The sequence below is a fragment of the Parasteatoda tepidariorum genome, chromosome 7 (assembly GCF_982258835.1).
Source record: "Parasteatoda tepidariorum strain Cologne lab strain chromosome 7, Ptep-v5.0, whole genome shotgun sequence".
Lineage (NCBI taxonomy): Eukaryota > Metazoa > Arthropoda > Arachnida > Araneae > Theridiidae > Parasteatoda > Parasteatoda tepidariorum.
Window position 1 is genome coordinate 98,157,971 of NC_141761.1, and position 16,259 is coordinate 98,174,229.

Genomic DNA, 16,259 nt, shown 5'->3' on the forward strand with positions numbered 1-16,259 from the left:
CTGTTTATTTAGGATATAATAACATAATCGACTTAATAAAAATGCCAAGTAAAACTATTATAATTGTAAGAATCTATTTTTTACAAAAAATATTTTTATTTAACTGCATTTACAGACGTAATAGATACTTTAAATATTCAAAATTAATTCTAAAAAATATGCCGATAATTTTAAAATTCTGTCAGATCATGACTACGAGAAACTGCTCGTTTCGTTTTATTTTTGTTTACAGTTCTCAACCAAGTAGAGAATGTTATCCTCATGCCTTCATCTAATTATGTTAGATGCAACAATACCATTTTTTTAAAAAAAACATCATTAAATTTTGGTGCAGTACCTTTCGCATCAAGGGCACCAAAAGTAGAATAGGTAATTGGAGAACCCTCATGGTCAACTCCAATTCTGGTAAATGGTATAAACCTTCTTGAAGCCTGCAAAAAATAATGACATCTATTATTTCCACTCCTGAAATTAAATCAAGTGTATTATTTCAAAATCTGCCATTTCCTATGTAGAGGGTGATTCTGCGCAATACCTCCTAGAACAGAGAAGGCCTCAGCACGGGTTACCATAAATAAGAAATTTGATCCTTTAGTAGCCCAAACGTAGTAACATCTTTCTTATCTTTGATCCATTGCTAGGTTTATGTTCGTTAAATGGGACAACTAAATTGATCAGTGCTGAGGCCTTCTTTCTTCTAACAAGTGCTGTTCAGTAATCATTGGATCAATTTCGAGGTTCTGTTGAGCATCTAAGACACGTATTTCTTTTAACAGGAATTTAAGATTTAAGGTAGCGTTTTAAGACAAGAACGGAAATAAATTACATTGAAAGAAATTTAAAATTATTTACATAATCAGCACAAATTTCTTAACACAGTACTTACAATAAATGTTTGAAATTGTGATCACGAACAGAAATATAATATAATCCTGAATTTGGCATCCGGGAAAGAAGTAATTGCTTAATAGGCAACCTATCAAGAGCTATTATGAAATGACCAAAAAAAGGAAGAGATCGTTGTCGTTAGCTATTCAATTAAATGGCACAAAAAGCCACGAAAACAGATGATCGTTATGACTGATAAACAACAAATTAACTAACTGAAAACTTTCACACTTTCGCACATGGATCCGTAATGGCTCAAGGGATTGAGCATTCGCCTTCCAAGGAGGTTAACCAGGTTCGAATCTCAGCGATGACTGGTCGAAAAGAATTCCACATCCGGCTCGCACCGACCACAAAGCTGGCGTAAAATATCCTCAGTGGTAGTTAGTATGTATTCACAGAAATATATACCTTTGGTTCACTATTGGTACTAGTAGATTTTGACGGTCAACCATTTTATATTATAGTAACAACCGTTCTTAAACAGTCGACCCTATTTTGGGTTTATGACTACTAATGTTCAACTCCGTAAACATGTAATTTTGAAGAGAACTCGTGGATCAAGTATTGGGAGAAATTCTGTCTACGTGAAGTACTTTTTGATGGAACTAACCCGCATTTGCGTTACATGGAGAAGAAAATCAGTAAAACCTCTCACGATAAGCTTGACCGCAAGGGAACTCTAACCCATGATCAGTCAACCAAGGAGGATATTTCACGTCAGCACATTGGTCGATGCGATTCGGGTGCGGGATCCGTATCGACCACCCATCGCTGGGATTCGAACCCGGTTCACATCACAAATGACAACAATTAACATTTCATTTATAACATTCATTATATTAACATTTCATTAGTTTTTTTTGGGAAATACTCCTCCCGAAATAGGAACTTTTTTGTTTTTCAACGCTAAACTACATATGTGCATTTTCCTACAGTTTCAAAACTTAATAATTTTTTCCCGTTACTTTTCCTAATTAAAATGCACTATTAGGAAACTTGAGAAAGATGCATCAAAATAATTAAAACAACATCATCAAATTTATGTAGTAAATAAATAAATGATGTAGTTTTCTCTATACGAATTATCGTAGAACATAAAAGCATTCAATTTTGCATAATTTCGTTTTTTATTGATCACAGCTATTTAATTTTATTGACTTATATATATATATATATATATATATATATATATATATATATATATATATATATATATATATATATATATATATATATATATATATATATATATATATATATATATATATATATATATATATATATATATATATATATATATATATATATATATATATATATATATATATATATATATATACTATCACATTTACAGCTGTTATTTTCCTATTGAATAATTCAAAAATGCAGTTTTAAATTTTTGTATAACTTACTTCATGAGGTATATACCATTGCAGTATGCTATCTACTCTGTTCAATTTTCTCCAATTTATATGCTGCAAAGAAAGATGATAGTAATTTTCATTTTCACAATATTATAAAAAGATTAGTATAGTAATAATGTATGATAATTACTATAGCTATTATTTTAAGATTACAGATGAGATTGCTAAAATGAAATTTTGTTTAAGCTTAAAAAATAGATAAAATTTATTAATAAAGGGGATTTTACTGCCTTGTTTGTCACGTCCAGTACTTACAAAAACAGAGTATACTATCTGGACCCTGTTGGTTGCCCTTTTGATTGATGATAGATCCCGTCTGGGGAGACTTTCCGCCAGTTTTTGATTGACTACTACTACACTGGGAATTGACTACTATGTGCACAGGACCACCGGAGTGAGTGTTGCTAAAAGACCTGGATTACCCATCTTCAGTAGCTTCACTCGTTCTCCCCAAGACCTGTGTTATGAAGTTAGACTTTTTTGGAAATAATAAGTAATTTTCATAGCTGCTGTGAATTTGCAATAGTTACTCATGATGGTTAGGTCAAGTTTAGCTTATCTAAAGCCAGCACTATCTCTGCTTGCTCTGAAGACGGCGCAAAACGTGACTAAAGGCCTGGTTTCTTAGGACAAGCACCTTATCTGGGCGTCAGCGTTAAGTTAACGTTACCCTGACGCCAACAAAATTCTGGTTTGTTAGCTCAAGGCCTGGTTTCTTAGGAGAAGCGTCTTAACTGGGCGTCAGCGTTAAGTTGATATTATTTTGACGACATAAAAATACCTTTTTGTTAGCTCAGCGTCAGCAGTCGGTCCAACACAGACATTATCTTGCATTGCGCATGCGTTAATAACGTTAACAAATATTTATTTTGAGTTTGTATTGATTTTGTGATTGTCGACCAATGCTTTAAAGAACGAATAATGTATTTGTCCAAGAAAAAACACATTATAGCTTAGCTAAATGAAGAAGAAGAGGAAAAAGAAGCCATGTTTAATGTTAAAATTAAAATCTTGGCTGATTTCAATGCTCTGTTGTTGGCTGTTGTCCGCTATTGCTTCTGTTGTTAACGTCACGTTGTAATCCAACTGCAGTTGATTTGGACGGCAGTTATTGTTCAAGCTGAGCGTTCGATGACGTATGCTGTCAAACTCATAAATTAACCAATCAGAGTAAACGCTCGTTTCAAGCTGACGCTGACGTTTCCTAAGAAACCAGGCCTTAAGGAAAAAAAAGACCGCAGTTTTGTAAAAATGAAAAGTGTTTGTGGTCTAATTTTTTGATATTTAAAAACTTAATTCAACGCCTTTTATAAAAATTTGCAAAAATTGAGAATAAGGCAGTGATTTTGTTTAATTTCATCAAGATTATTTGTTTTTCAATGTCCACCTGGAGAATGACCTTTCGTCAATACAGGTATTTGAAGGGCAGATTTATTGGCCAAGCTTTCAGGAGCACCATATTAGGTGGGCCAACGTTGCTCCCACAGTAAGGATCGATAGTACAGAGAATGAAAGAACATCCATGTCTTGCCCGGGATTCGAACCCAGAACCTTTCTGATACAAGGCCAGTTCCTTGACCCCCACACAGGCCAATCGGCTATCTAGATTCTAAATAAAGCTATTTTAATAGTTTTCATAAAAATTAAACTAAAGTTTTATAAAGAAATACCAGTTTTTGGGGTCTTATAAGTTGTCAGCTGCAACACTACTTTAAAGTATCAAAACATATTAAAAATCATAAAAAGATCGATAATAGAAATTTTTTTTTCTCAAATGAACGAAATATTTTAATATGTTTTTATCATACTTACATTTCTTAACATGTTTTCTGCTGCTCTAATGTCATGATTTCTAGCTATGAAAAATAAATTATTTAAATTAGAGATAAATTTAAAATATTTTTATTATTTTTATTTTAAAAAGGTTTTATTTCAAGTCAATATATAAAATTTGCTGTAATTGAGATATAAATAGGCTAAACAATTCATTTAAAATATTCTATAGCTTTAGGAGAACTAATTTGATATTAGAAATTCCCTCACCTGAAGCAGGACAGATCAAGTATTTCTAAAAATGCTACAAAAAACTTGTTCCCTAGCGTAATTATTAAATTTTTATTTGGTACACCTTTATATCAAGTACACATTTATGTATTTATTTATTTTTCTCCTAATGAATTCACAAAATACACGGGAAATCAATGATTATGCGAATCAGAGGTGCTGAACACTTGTGCATTGGCAAATTACCAATGGAGCTTCGGCCAGCTTTCATTAATTTTATTTTATTTCATCAAAATCAATTTCAATATATTTAATTGGAGCCGTGGTGTCTCAGGGGCATTTGCCCTTCATTGAGGTGAATCGAGCTTGAATCCCAGGGTCGATACCGCACCCGGTCGCACCGACCACTGTGCTGACGCAAAATATTCTGGAGGCAGACGAATCACGGGTTAGAGTCTCCTGTGCTCCTCGCTAACCGTAGGAGGTTTTCGGGGTTTTCCTTTCCATGTAACGCAAATGAAGGTTAGTTTCATCAAAAAACCTTTCACGAAGGCAAATTTCTCTCAATACTTGATTCAGAAGTTCCCTTGTCTTCCGGATTAGGAGCAAAATTACAAGACTACGGAGTTAATCATTAGTAGTCATAAACCGAAAATTGGGTTAGCTCTGCAATGGCGGTCACAAAACAAAATATATTTAATTATTTCGTTTGAATTTAAAACATTTGAGCAGTAGCTTATTTTTATTATTTATTTAATTACTTATTTTTGAAGTTAAACTTCTTATGCGACTTCCAACAAGGTTGCGTTAAAAATTTAACGCTTCATTTTCATCGGCCGGGAAATCACGTGGTAGGATCCAGTTTTCCCTCATTCATTTCCATATTGTTCTGCTTCTTACTAGCACAAAAATAATAAAAGTATTGTTTTTCTATAAATATTTTTTTTAGTTTGTTTCGATACACATATAATTAAATAGGGTAGTATTTTTATTTTCAAATTTAGTGGATAACAATTGTAAAAAATGAGTGAAAACAATTCCACGGACAATGCGACGGATTTAAGGTTATGTCAAGGTACGTCTCTTGTGAATATCAATTGATTGTTAGGTTTTCTCTTCTGAAATTACAGTATGACGCATTCACATTCATTATTAATACAAATACATTTTCCAGGGCGAGACGATGAGGCAACCACAAGCACTTCCACTGGTTCAAGAGGTTCACGTGGGAAAAATGCACAATATTACTGTGATTACAGAGCACGGAAGCGAGCCGAGCAGGAAAAAGAGTCGTTGAATAGAACTAGTGATCCTTCTACGACTGCTGATTCTTCTACTATTAACGTCACAGGTTGCGAAGTTTAACTTCTTCCGCGCGGAGGGACTCCACGCACTATTTTTTTTATTCATTAATTTTTTCTTTTATTGTTGAAAGTACTAAAAAAAACAGTTAAGAGAAGCACATTTCTTCACTCTGTTTACCCATCGGCAACTTCCAACATTAGTCAGAATAAAATATACTCGAACAGTATGGCGCATCTTGTCAAAAATTTGGCGCATATGTCAAAAGTTTTGCCGCCTTAAATGATTTGAAAAGTGTGACTATCATGTCTTACCTCTAAGAAACCTAAGGAACATGTTTGTGTCTGCATATAATTCTGGACTCATAGTTCCTTTCAAAAGATGCCTTAGCTGAAAGTTGAAAAATAAATTGATACAGTCAAAACATTATCCATGTTAAACTCAAAAGCAAAAACAATAACTTATGTAACAGAATTCTAAAATGTTGAATACTTTCCTGAATATATAGGTTAATTTTAGGTGTCTAAATATTGTCTAGATAATACAAAAATGCCTTTTCTTGCCTTAAGCTTCTAATTCGTTTCTGACACTCATATAAGATGTTGGCGTTTTTAGTTTGCTGCGAAAGATTCTGTTTCAACTTTCTTTCTTTGTTTTTTGCACTTTAAACCTTCTTCCAATCTAAATAATAGTCTGCCATTTTGATCTTTCATTCTCTGAAGTTTCCAAAATTGGAAGGCTGGACAGAATGACTGCTGTGTTGTTAAAAAAAGATGAAATTTTTTTTTCTGTATGACTAAGAGCCTTCTTAAGTTGAGCTTTTTAGCGGTAACTCTGGAAATATTTCTAAATCTTGAAATTTTCCTCTCAAAAAATAAAATTTTAAAACATTTAAAATTTACGAAATTTTATTTATTCGGATACGAAAGGGAAAGCAAATAACATTTACGAAAATTCACTCATTTGCTTAAGAAGTTTAAAAAAGGGAGTTTTGGTAAAATAAATTGTTTTGAAATCGATTGAACAAATTGGAAGTAGAGCCTGATTAAGGCAGGGGTATACGGGGCAGTTGCCCCGATTCCCCACATCGGAGTGGGCCCCAAAATCGAATCGAAAGTTTATTTTACGTTTCCTTCTTTATTGAATTTTTTTTAAACAAAATATCAGTGCAGTGTAAAATCCGTCAGTTTTATGTCAGCTTTTTCAGTAATCTATGATATGAATCTATAATTCGTAAATTCATGGCTTTGTAGGGCGGAGGTGGGTTGGACTTTATAGCTTAGGTTCTAGTCAATTTTCTTGTTATATATCTATAATGAGATTAAAATTTAAATACCTCCATAAAGTTCGGTTCTTCATTACTGAAGTAGAGAAGAAGCGGGGGTCCCCAAAAAAGTTTCCTCCCCGGGGCCCAATTTCGCTTAGTCGAGCCATGATTGGAAATATAGTAATGTCTAAGCGGCCATAACTTCACTTATTTATCTATTGAAAACCTATAAATGATCTATCATTTAACAGTACAATCAATTGAAGAACATATCATTTCAAATTAAAATAACGTTAACAACTGGTAGCTATTAATGACTATACGGAAATTGATAAATTGATTATAGTCAAGTGATAAAGTGCAGCCTTCGGCTTAGACATCTCCATTTAAAACAATAATTGCTCCAATGCAAAACCATAAGTTCTAGTTACAGTAACGATATTTCCTGTCTCAAAAGTTAATCCGTGTTACCAAACAAAAAATAAAAAAATGATAATCAATATATTAAAAAAGGAGAAAAATTAGCGGAAACACAAACAGTTTATCTAATGTTACGCCATACAAGTTCATTGTCGTATCGATTATTAAAGAGGGATTCAATTCTGCGATTCAGTTATATCTTTAGTGTATGGGTTACTTACCCTGAGACCTTGAAAAACTAGTTTGATCTTTTCGTTTTGCTTTAGAAATAACTGCACGTTCTTTAAAAGTTTTTCGTATTTTTGTGCATGCCACTTCAGTTTATTGAAACTTTTGAGATGTTTATTTTTTCATTGAACTTATGGCCCTTGGATATATATTTAATATGTCCTAAATTTTTTCAAACTTTTGAGTGAGCGTTTTATTAGAGCTTATTTGCATGTCATTTTATTAACGGATGTTAATTTAGTTCCCTTTGAAAAGAGGTTTATTTATATAAATTAAAAAACACATAAAACCAATAGTATTGTAACTAGAGAACTCTGCCCCGTCTGGCCGCAACATTTTTTTCGATATTTTACGCATCCATTTTTGTCTCGACATTAACCACTTGAGGTAGAATATTTATTAAGTATATTTTACATACTTCTTTTTATTATTTTGCAATAATTTAGGCCAACATAAGTTAAATATATTACATTTAGCATATTACTAGTTTATGGTGTTCATGAACTAGTAATAAAATTCAGCATGAAACACCGGTATTTTCCTCCGCGGTAAAGGTAAAATATTTTAAACACGGCTCACTTCCAAAAAGTAATTTTTCAAATTTGCATTGATGTTCAGTTATTTAGATCTAAGAGAAACAGTTATTTATCAACAAAATTAATTTAACTTACAACATCAATTATTGACAAATTTTTGAATATATGATGTAAGAAAAAAAAATGTCGAACTACTTTTTTTTTTAAATTTTATATTTTAGTATAAAATAATTCCGATAATCTATCAGATATTTTAGTAACTATTAATCTGGTTTTTTATAATAAATACCAAAATATATTATTTTGCTTGTAGTTACTGATTAAGAGGGTGAAACAGATTGTTATAATTAAAGTTTTATTATAGTTTTACATCAGATTTAGATCTCGATTCCATTGGGATGCAATTTAAATCGATTGAAGCATGCAGAATTCGGCACGATTACCACTGTAATTTCCACTAACCTGGATTTTTTTTACTGCTCAGCACGTAATTTATTTATCCCACAAGAATGCAGAAAATTAATCATTTATATTTGATTTTTATGTATATGGATTTCTAAAATGAATATTGCTGTTAAATGCGAGTTAAAAGCCCTTTATAAATTTATCCGGCACTGTACAAAGCGTATCAACAACATGGTTCAATAAATTTGGCGCTGACAGCAATGAGAATTGGTTTCAAGCCATTATGTATTATGTATTTAATTAGGCATCACTGGTGTCAAAAATAGTTAGGTGATTTTTATGGTTTCTGTAAAAAAACTTAAGAATCTCTACTTTTTAGTCCACAGCCTCTTTCTTATTATTTTAATTACCATTGATTTTAAGTTATTTAATTGTATTCAAACACGTTAAAGAAACATAACTGTAAAAAAAAAAAAACACTTGATTTCAGATAACTTTTGAAATACTAATTCGGCAATTCGCGATCGCAACGCTCGAGTACGCCGTCTAGCGGGAGCCTGTAAATATCAGACATTAATTTATCACGTTTTCATTTAGTTCCATCAAAATCATTGACTGAATAAGACGCCATTTTTAGCAGCAAATAAGAAACAAAATTTCCCTAAGGAAAAGGCCGAAGAACTTGAAAAAAATCTCCAGAATATTAGTAAATCTTTCAGGAACAGAACACGCCAAACATTTGAAGAAAAATTCCTCAATAATTTTTAATTTCTATTATCAACAAACTTGCAACTGATGACTTCCGATTTCGGATACTGTTACAGATGTGTGTAATAAGGTAAAATGCATTTCTTCTGTCTTCAATTCATTAAGAATTAAAGTGAAGTCAACATTGCTTTCGTCATTCCAGTGAATAAATATGAATTCAGAACATACAGAATTGTAATAGTTATAGCATATTCTTCTTCGTTATGGAATAGTATATATTTCTGTATCCATATAATTCGGAAAACAACAATAAAAAATTATCCAAGTTACTTGAAATAGTGCCATTTGTGCTGATTCTTAATTACTTTTTATCGTTTTCTTGGTAAGTATTTTTTAGTTTTGAAAGAATAAGTTCAACTAGAATTCAGCTATTCTGTTTTTAGCTACATATTCAAATTCATATCAACTATAAAATTTTGCTGTGTAGTATGTTATCTAAAAGTAATGAAGGGTTAAACTATGTATCTATTATTTGAGAATAAATTTTTCAAACAAGGAACTTATCATTTTGGAATTCTCCGGGAATTATAAATCAGGTAAGTGCAATGATTTTTACAATAAAAAATTTGCTTGTAAATATTTTTTTTTTCATTTGATGATGGTTCTCTACAGAATGGTTTCCTACGTCTAATTAAGAACTATAAGAATAATAAAAAAAGAAAAAATATGAAAGCTTTTATTTCAATGTAAAGAATTCTTAAAATCGTTTTTTTATCCTAAGAATATTTTTTTTCCGTTTTTTAGTTTATAATTTTTTGATAAAAATTGTTCTCAAAATACTTTTTTTGAAAAATTAAATGGTATAACATTATGTGTTTATGTATTCTTCTTGTATATTCCAATGTTTGAAGTAATGTGATTCAGAAAAGTATGGAATAAAAATTCGGTACTTACGTATTAACGCCACCGCCGCTACAGATTTGGCGGTTTTTAAGTGCCGCTAATCTACACTTAAAATTTTTGCGACAGTTCATAAAATAAAACACTTTATTTAAAATCAAAATAGTCAATCGGATTTCGGTGGAAAATGAGCCGATATAGAGTTTAGCATAGATTCAAAACAATCATATCGCCATATGAACTCTGATAAATAAGATTTCAAATGAAACAACATTTCCAAAACGTACGTTTACCAAGATAAAGTTTCATGTTGTGGGAATTGGTACATTTTCGTTTTTTTGGTAAAATATTTCCTTCCTGAAAAAATAAAATTGCATCTTGTTTTGTTTTTGGCAAATCCCAAAGACGAATTTTCGTAGCACTAAAAATGGCGACAAAAAAGAATTTATTTTTTGTTTTTGTTTCGTCAGCATTCTTTATTTTACGTTTCTTAGTTTCTAAATAATGATTTTTATTGAAACTTGAAATTTTTTGATAAAAATTGTTGTCAAAAAACTTTGTTTACAAAATTAAATTTCATAAATTTATGAGGCTTATGTATACTTTTTGTTCATTTTAACTTTTGAAGTAATATGATTCTTAAAACTATGGAATGTAAAGTTTAAATAGGCCTTTCATGTTATATCATTAAATTTAGTACAACTATTTCTCGGGCATTAGGTTTTAACTCTTATAAGAATATACATATTTTTTTCTGTTAATGTTCAAATATTTTTCCGATGTGTTTTGGATATTCCTTCTCTAATAAAAAGAGATACCATTTTGTTTTCGTTTGCATAAGAAAGAATATCAAGCATTTTTCTTTTTTAAATTTAATTAGCCACAATAAAGAAGGAACGTTGCAATGCTACGTGCTACATTAACGACGTCTCTAGAGTAACTGAATGACTGTTCATATAGAAATCGCAGGTATTAGTCTCATACAACAACGCCCCCTATAGTTCGTTGCGATCGCGAATATTAGATGACATCCATGTTTATTATTGATCTTGCGTGACATAACGAAAGCGTGAAGAACATGCTATAAACTCCCGTTTTGATTAAATAGAGCTAAAAGCTAGCGAACGTCACCGTTATTATTTTAAAAATATTTAAAAAATATATTCTACAGTGTAATTTGTAAAAATAGCTAACGATGAACCAATGGGAAAATTCCAGTTTTTATACGTCTAATGATACGACTACGTAAAATTTTTGAGCTATTTTTTGGGTGGAGGGCTATAATCACCTAACAGCTTTAGAGTTTTAAGAGAGACGAACATGGATTCGCGCACACATAAACTGTCCATATTAATATTATACGTAATTGTATCATAATTAAAGGAGAATATAACTGTGAAACTTATAAAAAATCATTAAAAGATGCTTAAATTTCACAGAAATGAAAAATATACAAGTTTTTTTTAATGACACGTATGGATAAAATAAGCCTTCGTAAGCTTTCAGTAATTGTGTCTTAATTAAAGTAGAATACTTCTGTGAAACTTATCAAAAATTATTAAAAGATGTTTAAATTTTGCAGAAATAAAAAAGATTTAGGTTTTTTTAATGGCACGTATGAATAAATTAAGCTTTTAATAGGATACAGTTTTTTTAATAATACGTATGGACTATGGCTGAATTAAACCTTCGTAAGCTTTTAGTAATTGTATCGTTAATAAGAATACCACTGCGAAACTTATAAAAAATCTTTTAAAGATGTATAACACTCGCAGAAATAAAAAGATACAGGTTTTTTTTTCTTTAGAACACTTGTATGGATGAATTAATTCACTTTAAGCTTTTAGAAAAGTCTCTCAAAATGGCGTTTTTCATACTTGCAGAACAAAATAACATCTCAACAGAACAAAATAATATGATTATCAGTTTTGATTCATTCCATAACATTATCAGACTTTTATATTAGTACGAGTTCATGATTTGATTTATTTAAATAGATTAAAAAATATACTCATTGTAACGATAACTTGATTAGTAGTTCGCATACAATTTTATGCAAAACTTACATATTATATATACATTAATACTACGGTCATTAATTAATTATTTACAATTTTTACTTCAAGATAAAAATAGAAAGGAAAAAATTCTATACTCTTTTAGTAAGTATGAAAATTTTAAAAAAAATTATAATGCGAGGTTTTTGTTAAAAGGACAGATTTAAATATTTTCTTGTTGAATAGGCATCAAACCATTATTATACGTGACAATATTTTAAGTAACTAAAGAAATGATAAAAAAATAATACGAGAAATCAGCGCATTAATTATTTAACCAAATTACATACTACATATTTCAAAAGTTTCATGTAATTTCAAACGTCTGGTACGAGTGTCTCAGAAATATGTCTTAATTCAGAATGATGGAAGCTCCAATTTTCATGCACATTTCAATTAATTTTACGAATTGATGTATTTTATTGAAAAATGCAAATTTGAGACATCAAAAAAGCTTCCATGAGGGAAACTAGAAATAATGAGGGAAACCATGCATAATTATATTCTTTTAGCTATTAAGTTTAAATTGAGATGAGACGAAAATCATCAAATTTCAACATTTTTGATAGCGCTATTCAAATTTTGCTAAAGTATTTCGAAATGGCTAAATTCTTGTTGCCACTTGAAAACTATAAAGTATCAATTTCACGTTTTTTTTTAAATCTTGTGATGAGTGACGAAATAAATGTGATGGAACAGTAGATTTAGTTTCAAGGCTACTGAGTTCAGCAATCTTGGCGCTTAGAATTCATTAAAAGAGAATCAGCGAGAAACTAGATAAACTGATTTATCTTATTACATAAAGAATAATTTTTGAACTGATGTCGATATCTATAAACAAAATATTTGCAATTCATTGTTCGGAATCTATAATTACATGTAAAACATAAAATTTAAATAATATCTAGCTTTAATTAGTTTATTATTTTTGTGCTGGGTATAATCGATAATTTATTTAAGCAGTTCATTTCACTTAAGAAATTAGTAATTATATTCGTGTTTAATTTCGAAGCTCTTTTGCCAATTTAAACTTTGAGTGTCAAATATTCGAACGTGTATTATCTAGGGTACTTTTCTGTTCGCAGGGCGCATACGAAAAGTCTCTAAATAATTTAGACAAGTACCAAAATGAAATTTAAAAAGAAATCAAGCTTCAGATTATTGTTTTGTATGTTGATAGAGAAGGGGTTTTCTACTTTGTTTTGGATGCCAGCCTTTTTGTTTTGGCCTTTTGTAGAAGTAGTGATAAGCATCACCAAAAAAAAGAAAAAAAACTGCAAGATTTGCCCCCAAAACAAAAAAGAACCATATCTTGACCAAACATTAAAATGAACAAATATTTTGAATAATTAAAAAGTGTAAAACTGTTTTGAAAATGACACCAAACTGGCTTATATTTTAAAGTGCAGATACAACTTTCTCTCTTTGATACTGCTGATAGATATTCTCAGACAGGATATATTCTTCAATATTTTTTTCTTAAAATCAGACTCGAGCTACAAATTTTACATTACTTTTCATACTGCCAATTATTGATAGTGTAATATGGCTAATTGTTGATATTGCAATTACACATATTACCAATCGCTAATGAAGACAATTTCCCAAACCTCGCATTTCTTAAAAACTTACTTCAAAAAGAAGAAAAAAAAACACAAAGCAACACTAAATGTTTTTAATCGATACCGTTTCAGTGTGCGAATTTTTGGTAAGATGTTTCAAGACTCTTTTAAAATGTTATTCAAGTGTATGTTTTATTAAAGTATTGAAAATTTCATTAATGTGTAACGAATTTTGTTAATCTACTACCAGTTTAACCAATACAATATCTGTTTATGTTTCACCAATGTATTACACTAATGAGTGTGTTACAAATGTGTTTGTGTATCTTGTTTGAGTGTTGTTTATGTCTGCGTTTTGAAAAGTGTATACAATTTAAATAAAAAGTCAGAAACTAAAAAGAAGCAAAAAGGGACACACTGTCTGCTAAACAAATCCTCCGATGAAGTGCTATTTTTGCTAACATATCTTTAAAATATCGCTTTGCGTATTTTTGGTTTCTTACTTTTTATTTAAATTGTTTACAAAAGACAAATTTGGTTTTCGCTGCTTTTAGTGCTTTTTTATTTTGACTTATTATTACCCATTGGAAAAATGGGTCTTGGTTTGGGTTTGATGGCATCCTCACACTTTTCAACTACAATAATCAAGAGTAATAGTAAACAATGCGCATGCGTCGTCATTACATGTGTTGCTATTTAATTTTGTTATGCATTAAGTTGGTGAGTTTATTTTAGAGATATGAGACCAGAGAGATCCCATAAATATTTCTTGAGTTGTGAATGGAAGAGGATTTCGTCATTTGAGCGATATTTTGTTTTCATTGTTTGAATTAAGAATCAGAAATTCTAACCTACAGTTCAAACTGGATCGTTTTCAATACTAATTCAGGTGAATATCACAAATAAAGAGGATCCAAACTGTCCCAAAAGCTAGAGTTGAAGCAAGAAAAAAAAAAAAAAGAAAAAATGACGCCAAGGCCTAAAATTACCTAGGCTGAAAAAGCCAAAGCCAAAGAACGTAGACGGGAATACCTTAAGCGTTACACACAAACGGAAAAACGAAAGGATTCCGTTCGCAAACGCAAGCATGAAGCCCATCCGTCACAAAAGTACCAAAGTGGTTGAGAGAATTGAACCCTACCGAAAAGCAAATGATGACTCTCCGAACCCCTTTCATGCAAATACGAGAACTAGGTGTTGATCATCAGTTAGGGATAAAAGGATCCATTGTCAACGTACCCAATAACTTGCACAAGACCGTAGACCTGCCTTCCACACTATATAAATGATTCATTCACTATTCATGTAAAATTGAAAAAACGCCTAGCTTTCGAACTATATTTCATGTCTAAACTTGTGAATCTGAAACGGGTGTATGATGCAGCTTATAATCTCCTTCAAACACCATTGTACCAATCCAAAAATGTTCATATTGATCTTAATTGGCGGTTCAATGTGTATTCAGTCATCAAAAGAATTTACGCAGAATGTGTCTAAGCTGCATTCAAATATGTCTGAGAAATTGTGTACCGAGTAGTTCAGGATTAACAGTTAAAAATGTCCAAGATGAAAACACAAAAAAGTTACCTTTCCGAAAAAATAAAAATAAAATTAAAATAAGATAACAACCATTTTGCCAATGGGTAACCTAAGATTGCCTAGAGGCGATCTCAATTTTTTTAATAATTTTTATATTTTGTATATTTCTTGGCTTTTAAAATGTCCTTAATTTCATAAATATATATTTTTAATCATTCTTAATCCAATTTTAATTAAATTAATAACCTATTATATAGTTTTTACTGCATTTTATAAAAATCTCTTTATTTCAACTCTTTATTCCTTAAGCTACTTTATTTCTCTAACCACAAAAAATTTTTCAGTTACAGGGTTTTCTCACGGTCTTTTTGGTGATTAAGCTGTAGCCAAATTATTTAAATATTAAGAGGAGATATCGTGAGGTTTAAACGAATTGACTTTTTTTTTTGGCAGTGTCTTTTTTCGATTATGCGCCAATAACAGATCTCTCCTGAACTACAAATGGTTGATTTTTTTTAAAATTTGGCTTTTGATTAAGCGGGTTGTGGGAGATGGCCTGTCATTATTTTAAAGTTTTGTCCTAAACATTTTTACCTTAAAATTTGTTTAAATTAATTTCATACTTTGATTGGAATTTGCTAAGTACTAATATATTACAGATTTTACTTCAACTTTTATCAATGAAATCAGTTTCTTTCATCATAAGGATATGGATTTTTATGTGTATTTACTGAATTTACTATATTTTCTATTGAAACTTAAGCCCGTTACTCAATTACTTTCATCAGCGTAACTCCAATTTATCGAGCTTATATTTGCGGATTTCCGGCATTATAAAAATGAACTTCATATATATATATATATATATATATATATATATATATATATATATATATATATATATATATATATATATATATATATATATATATATATATATATATATATATATATATATATATATTTTATTATGTTATTTAGAATATTATTTTTAAAATATATAAAATTTAAAATAT

General features: G+C 30.3%; 1 protein-coding gene across 1 annotated transcript in view; it reads right to left on the minus strand.

The window, feature by feature from the left end:
* Positions 1-16,259, minus strand: part of LOC107442899 (SEC14-like protein 4) — a 78,970-nt gene that overhangs the window by 44,856 nt on the left and 17,855 nt on the right. Inside the window, exons 3-6 of the mRNA XM_087168345.1 lie at positions 5,936-6,011; positions 4,128-4,171; positions 2,304-2,366; positions 338-431 (exon numbers count right to left, since the gene is read on the minus strand). Of these exons, the coding sequence (XP_087024471.1) occupies positions 338-431; positions 2,304-2,366; positions 4,128-4,171; positions 5,936-6,011 (277 nt within the window). The remainder of the gene's footprint in view (positions 1-337; positions 432-2,303; positions 2,367-4,127; positions 4,172-5,935; positions 6,012-16,259) is intronic.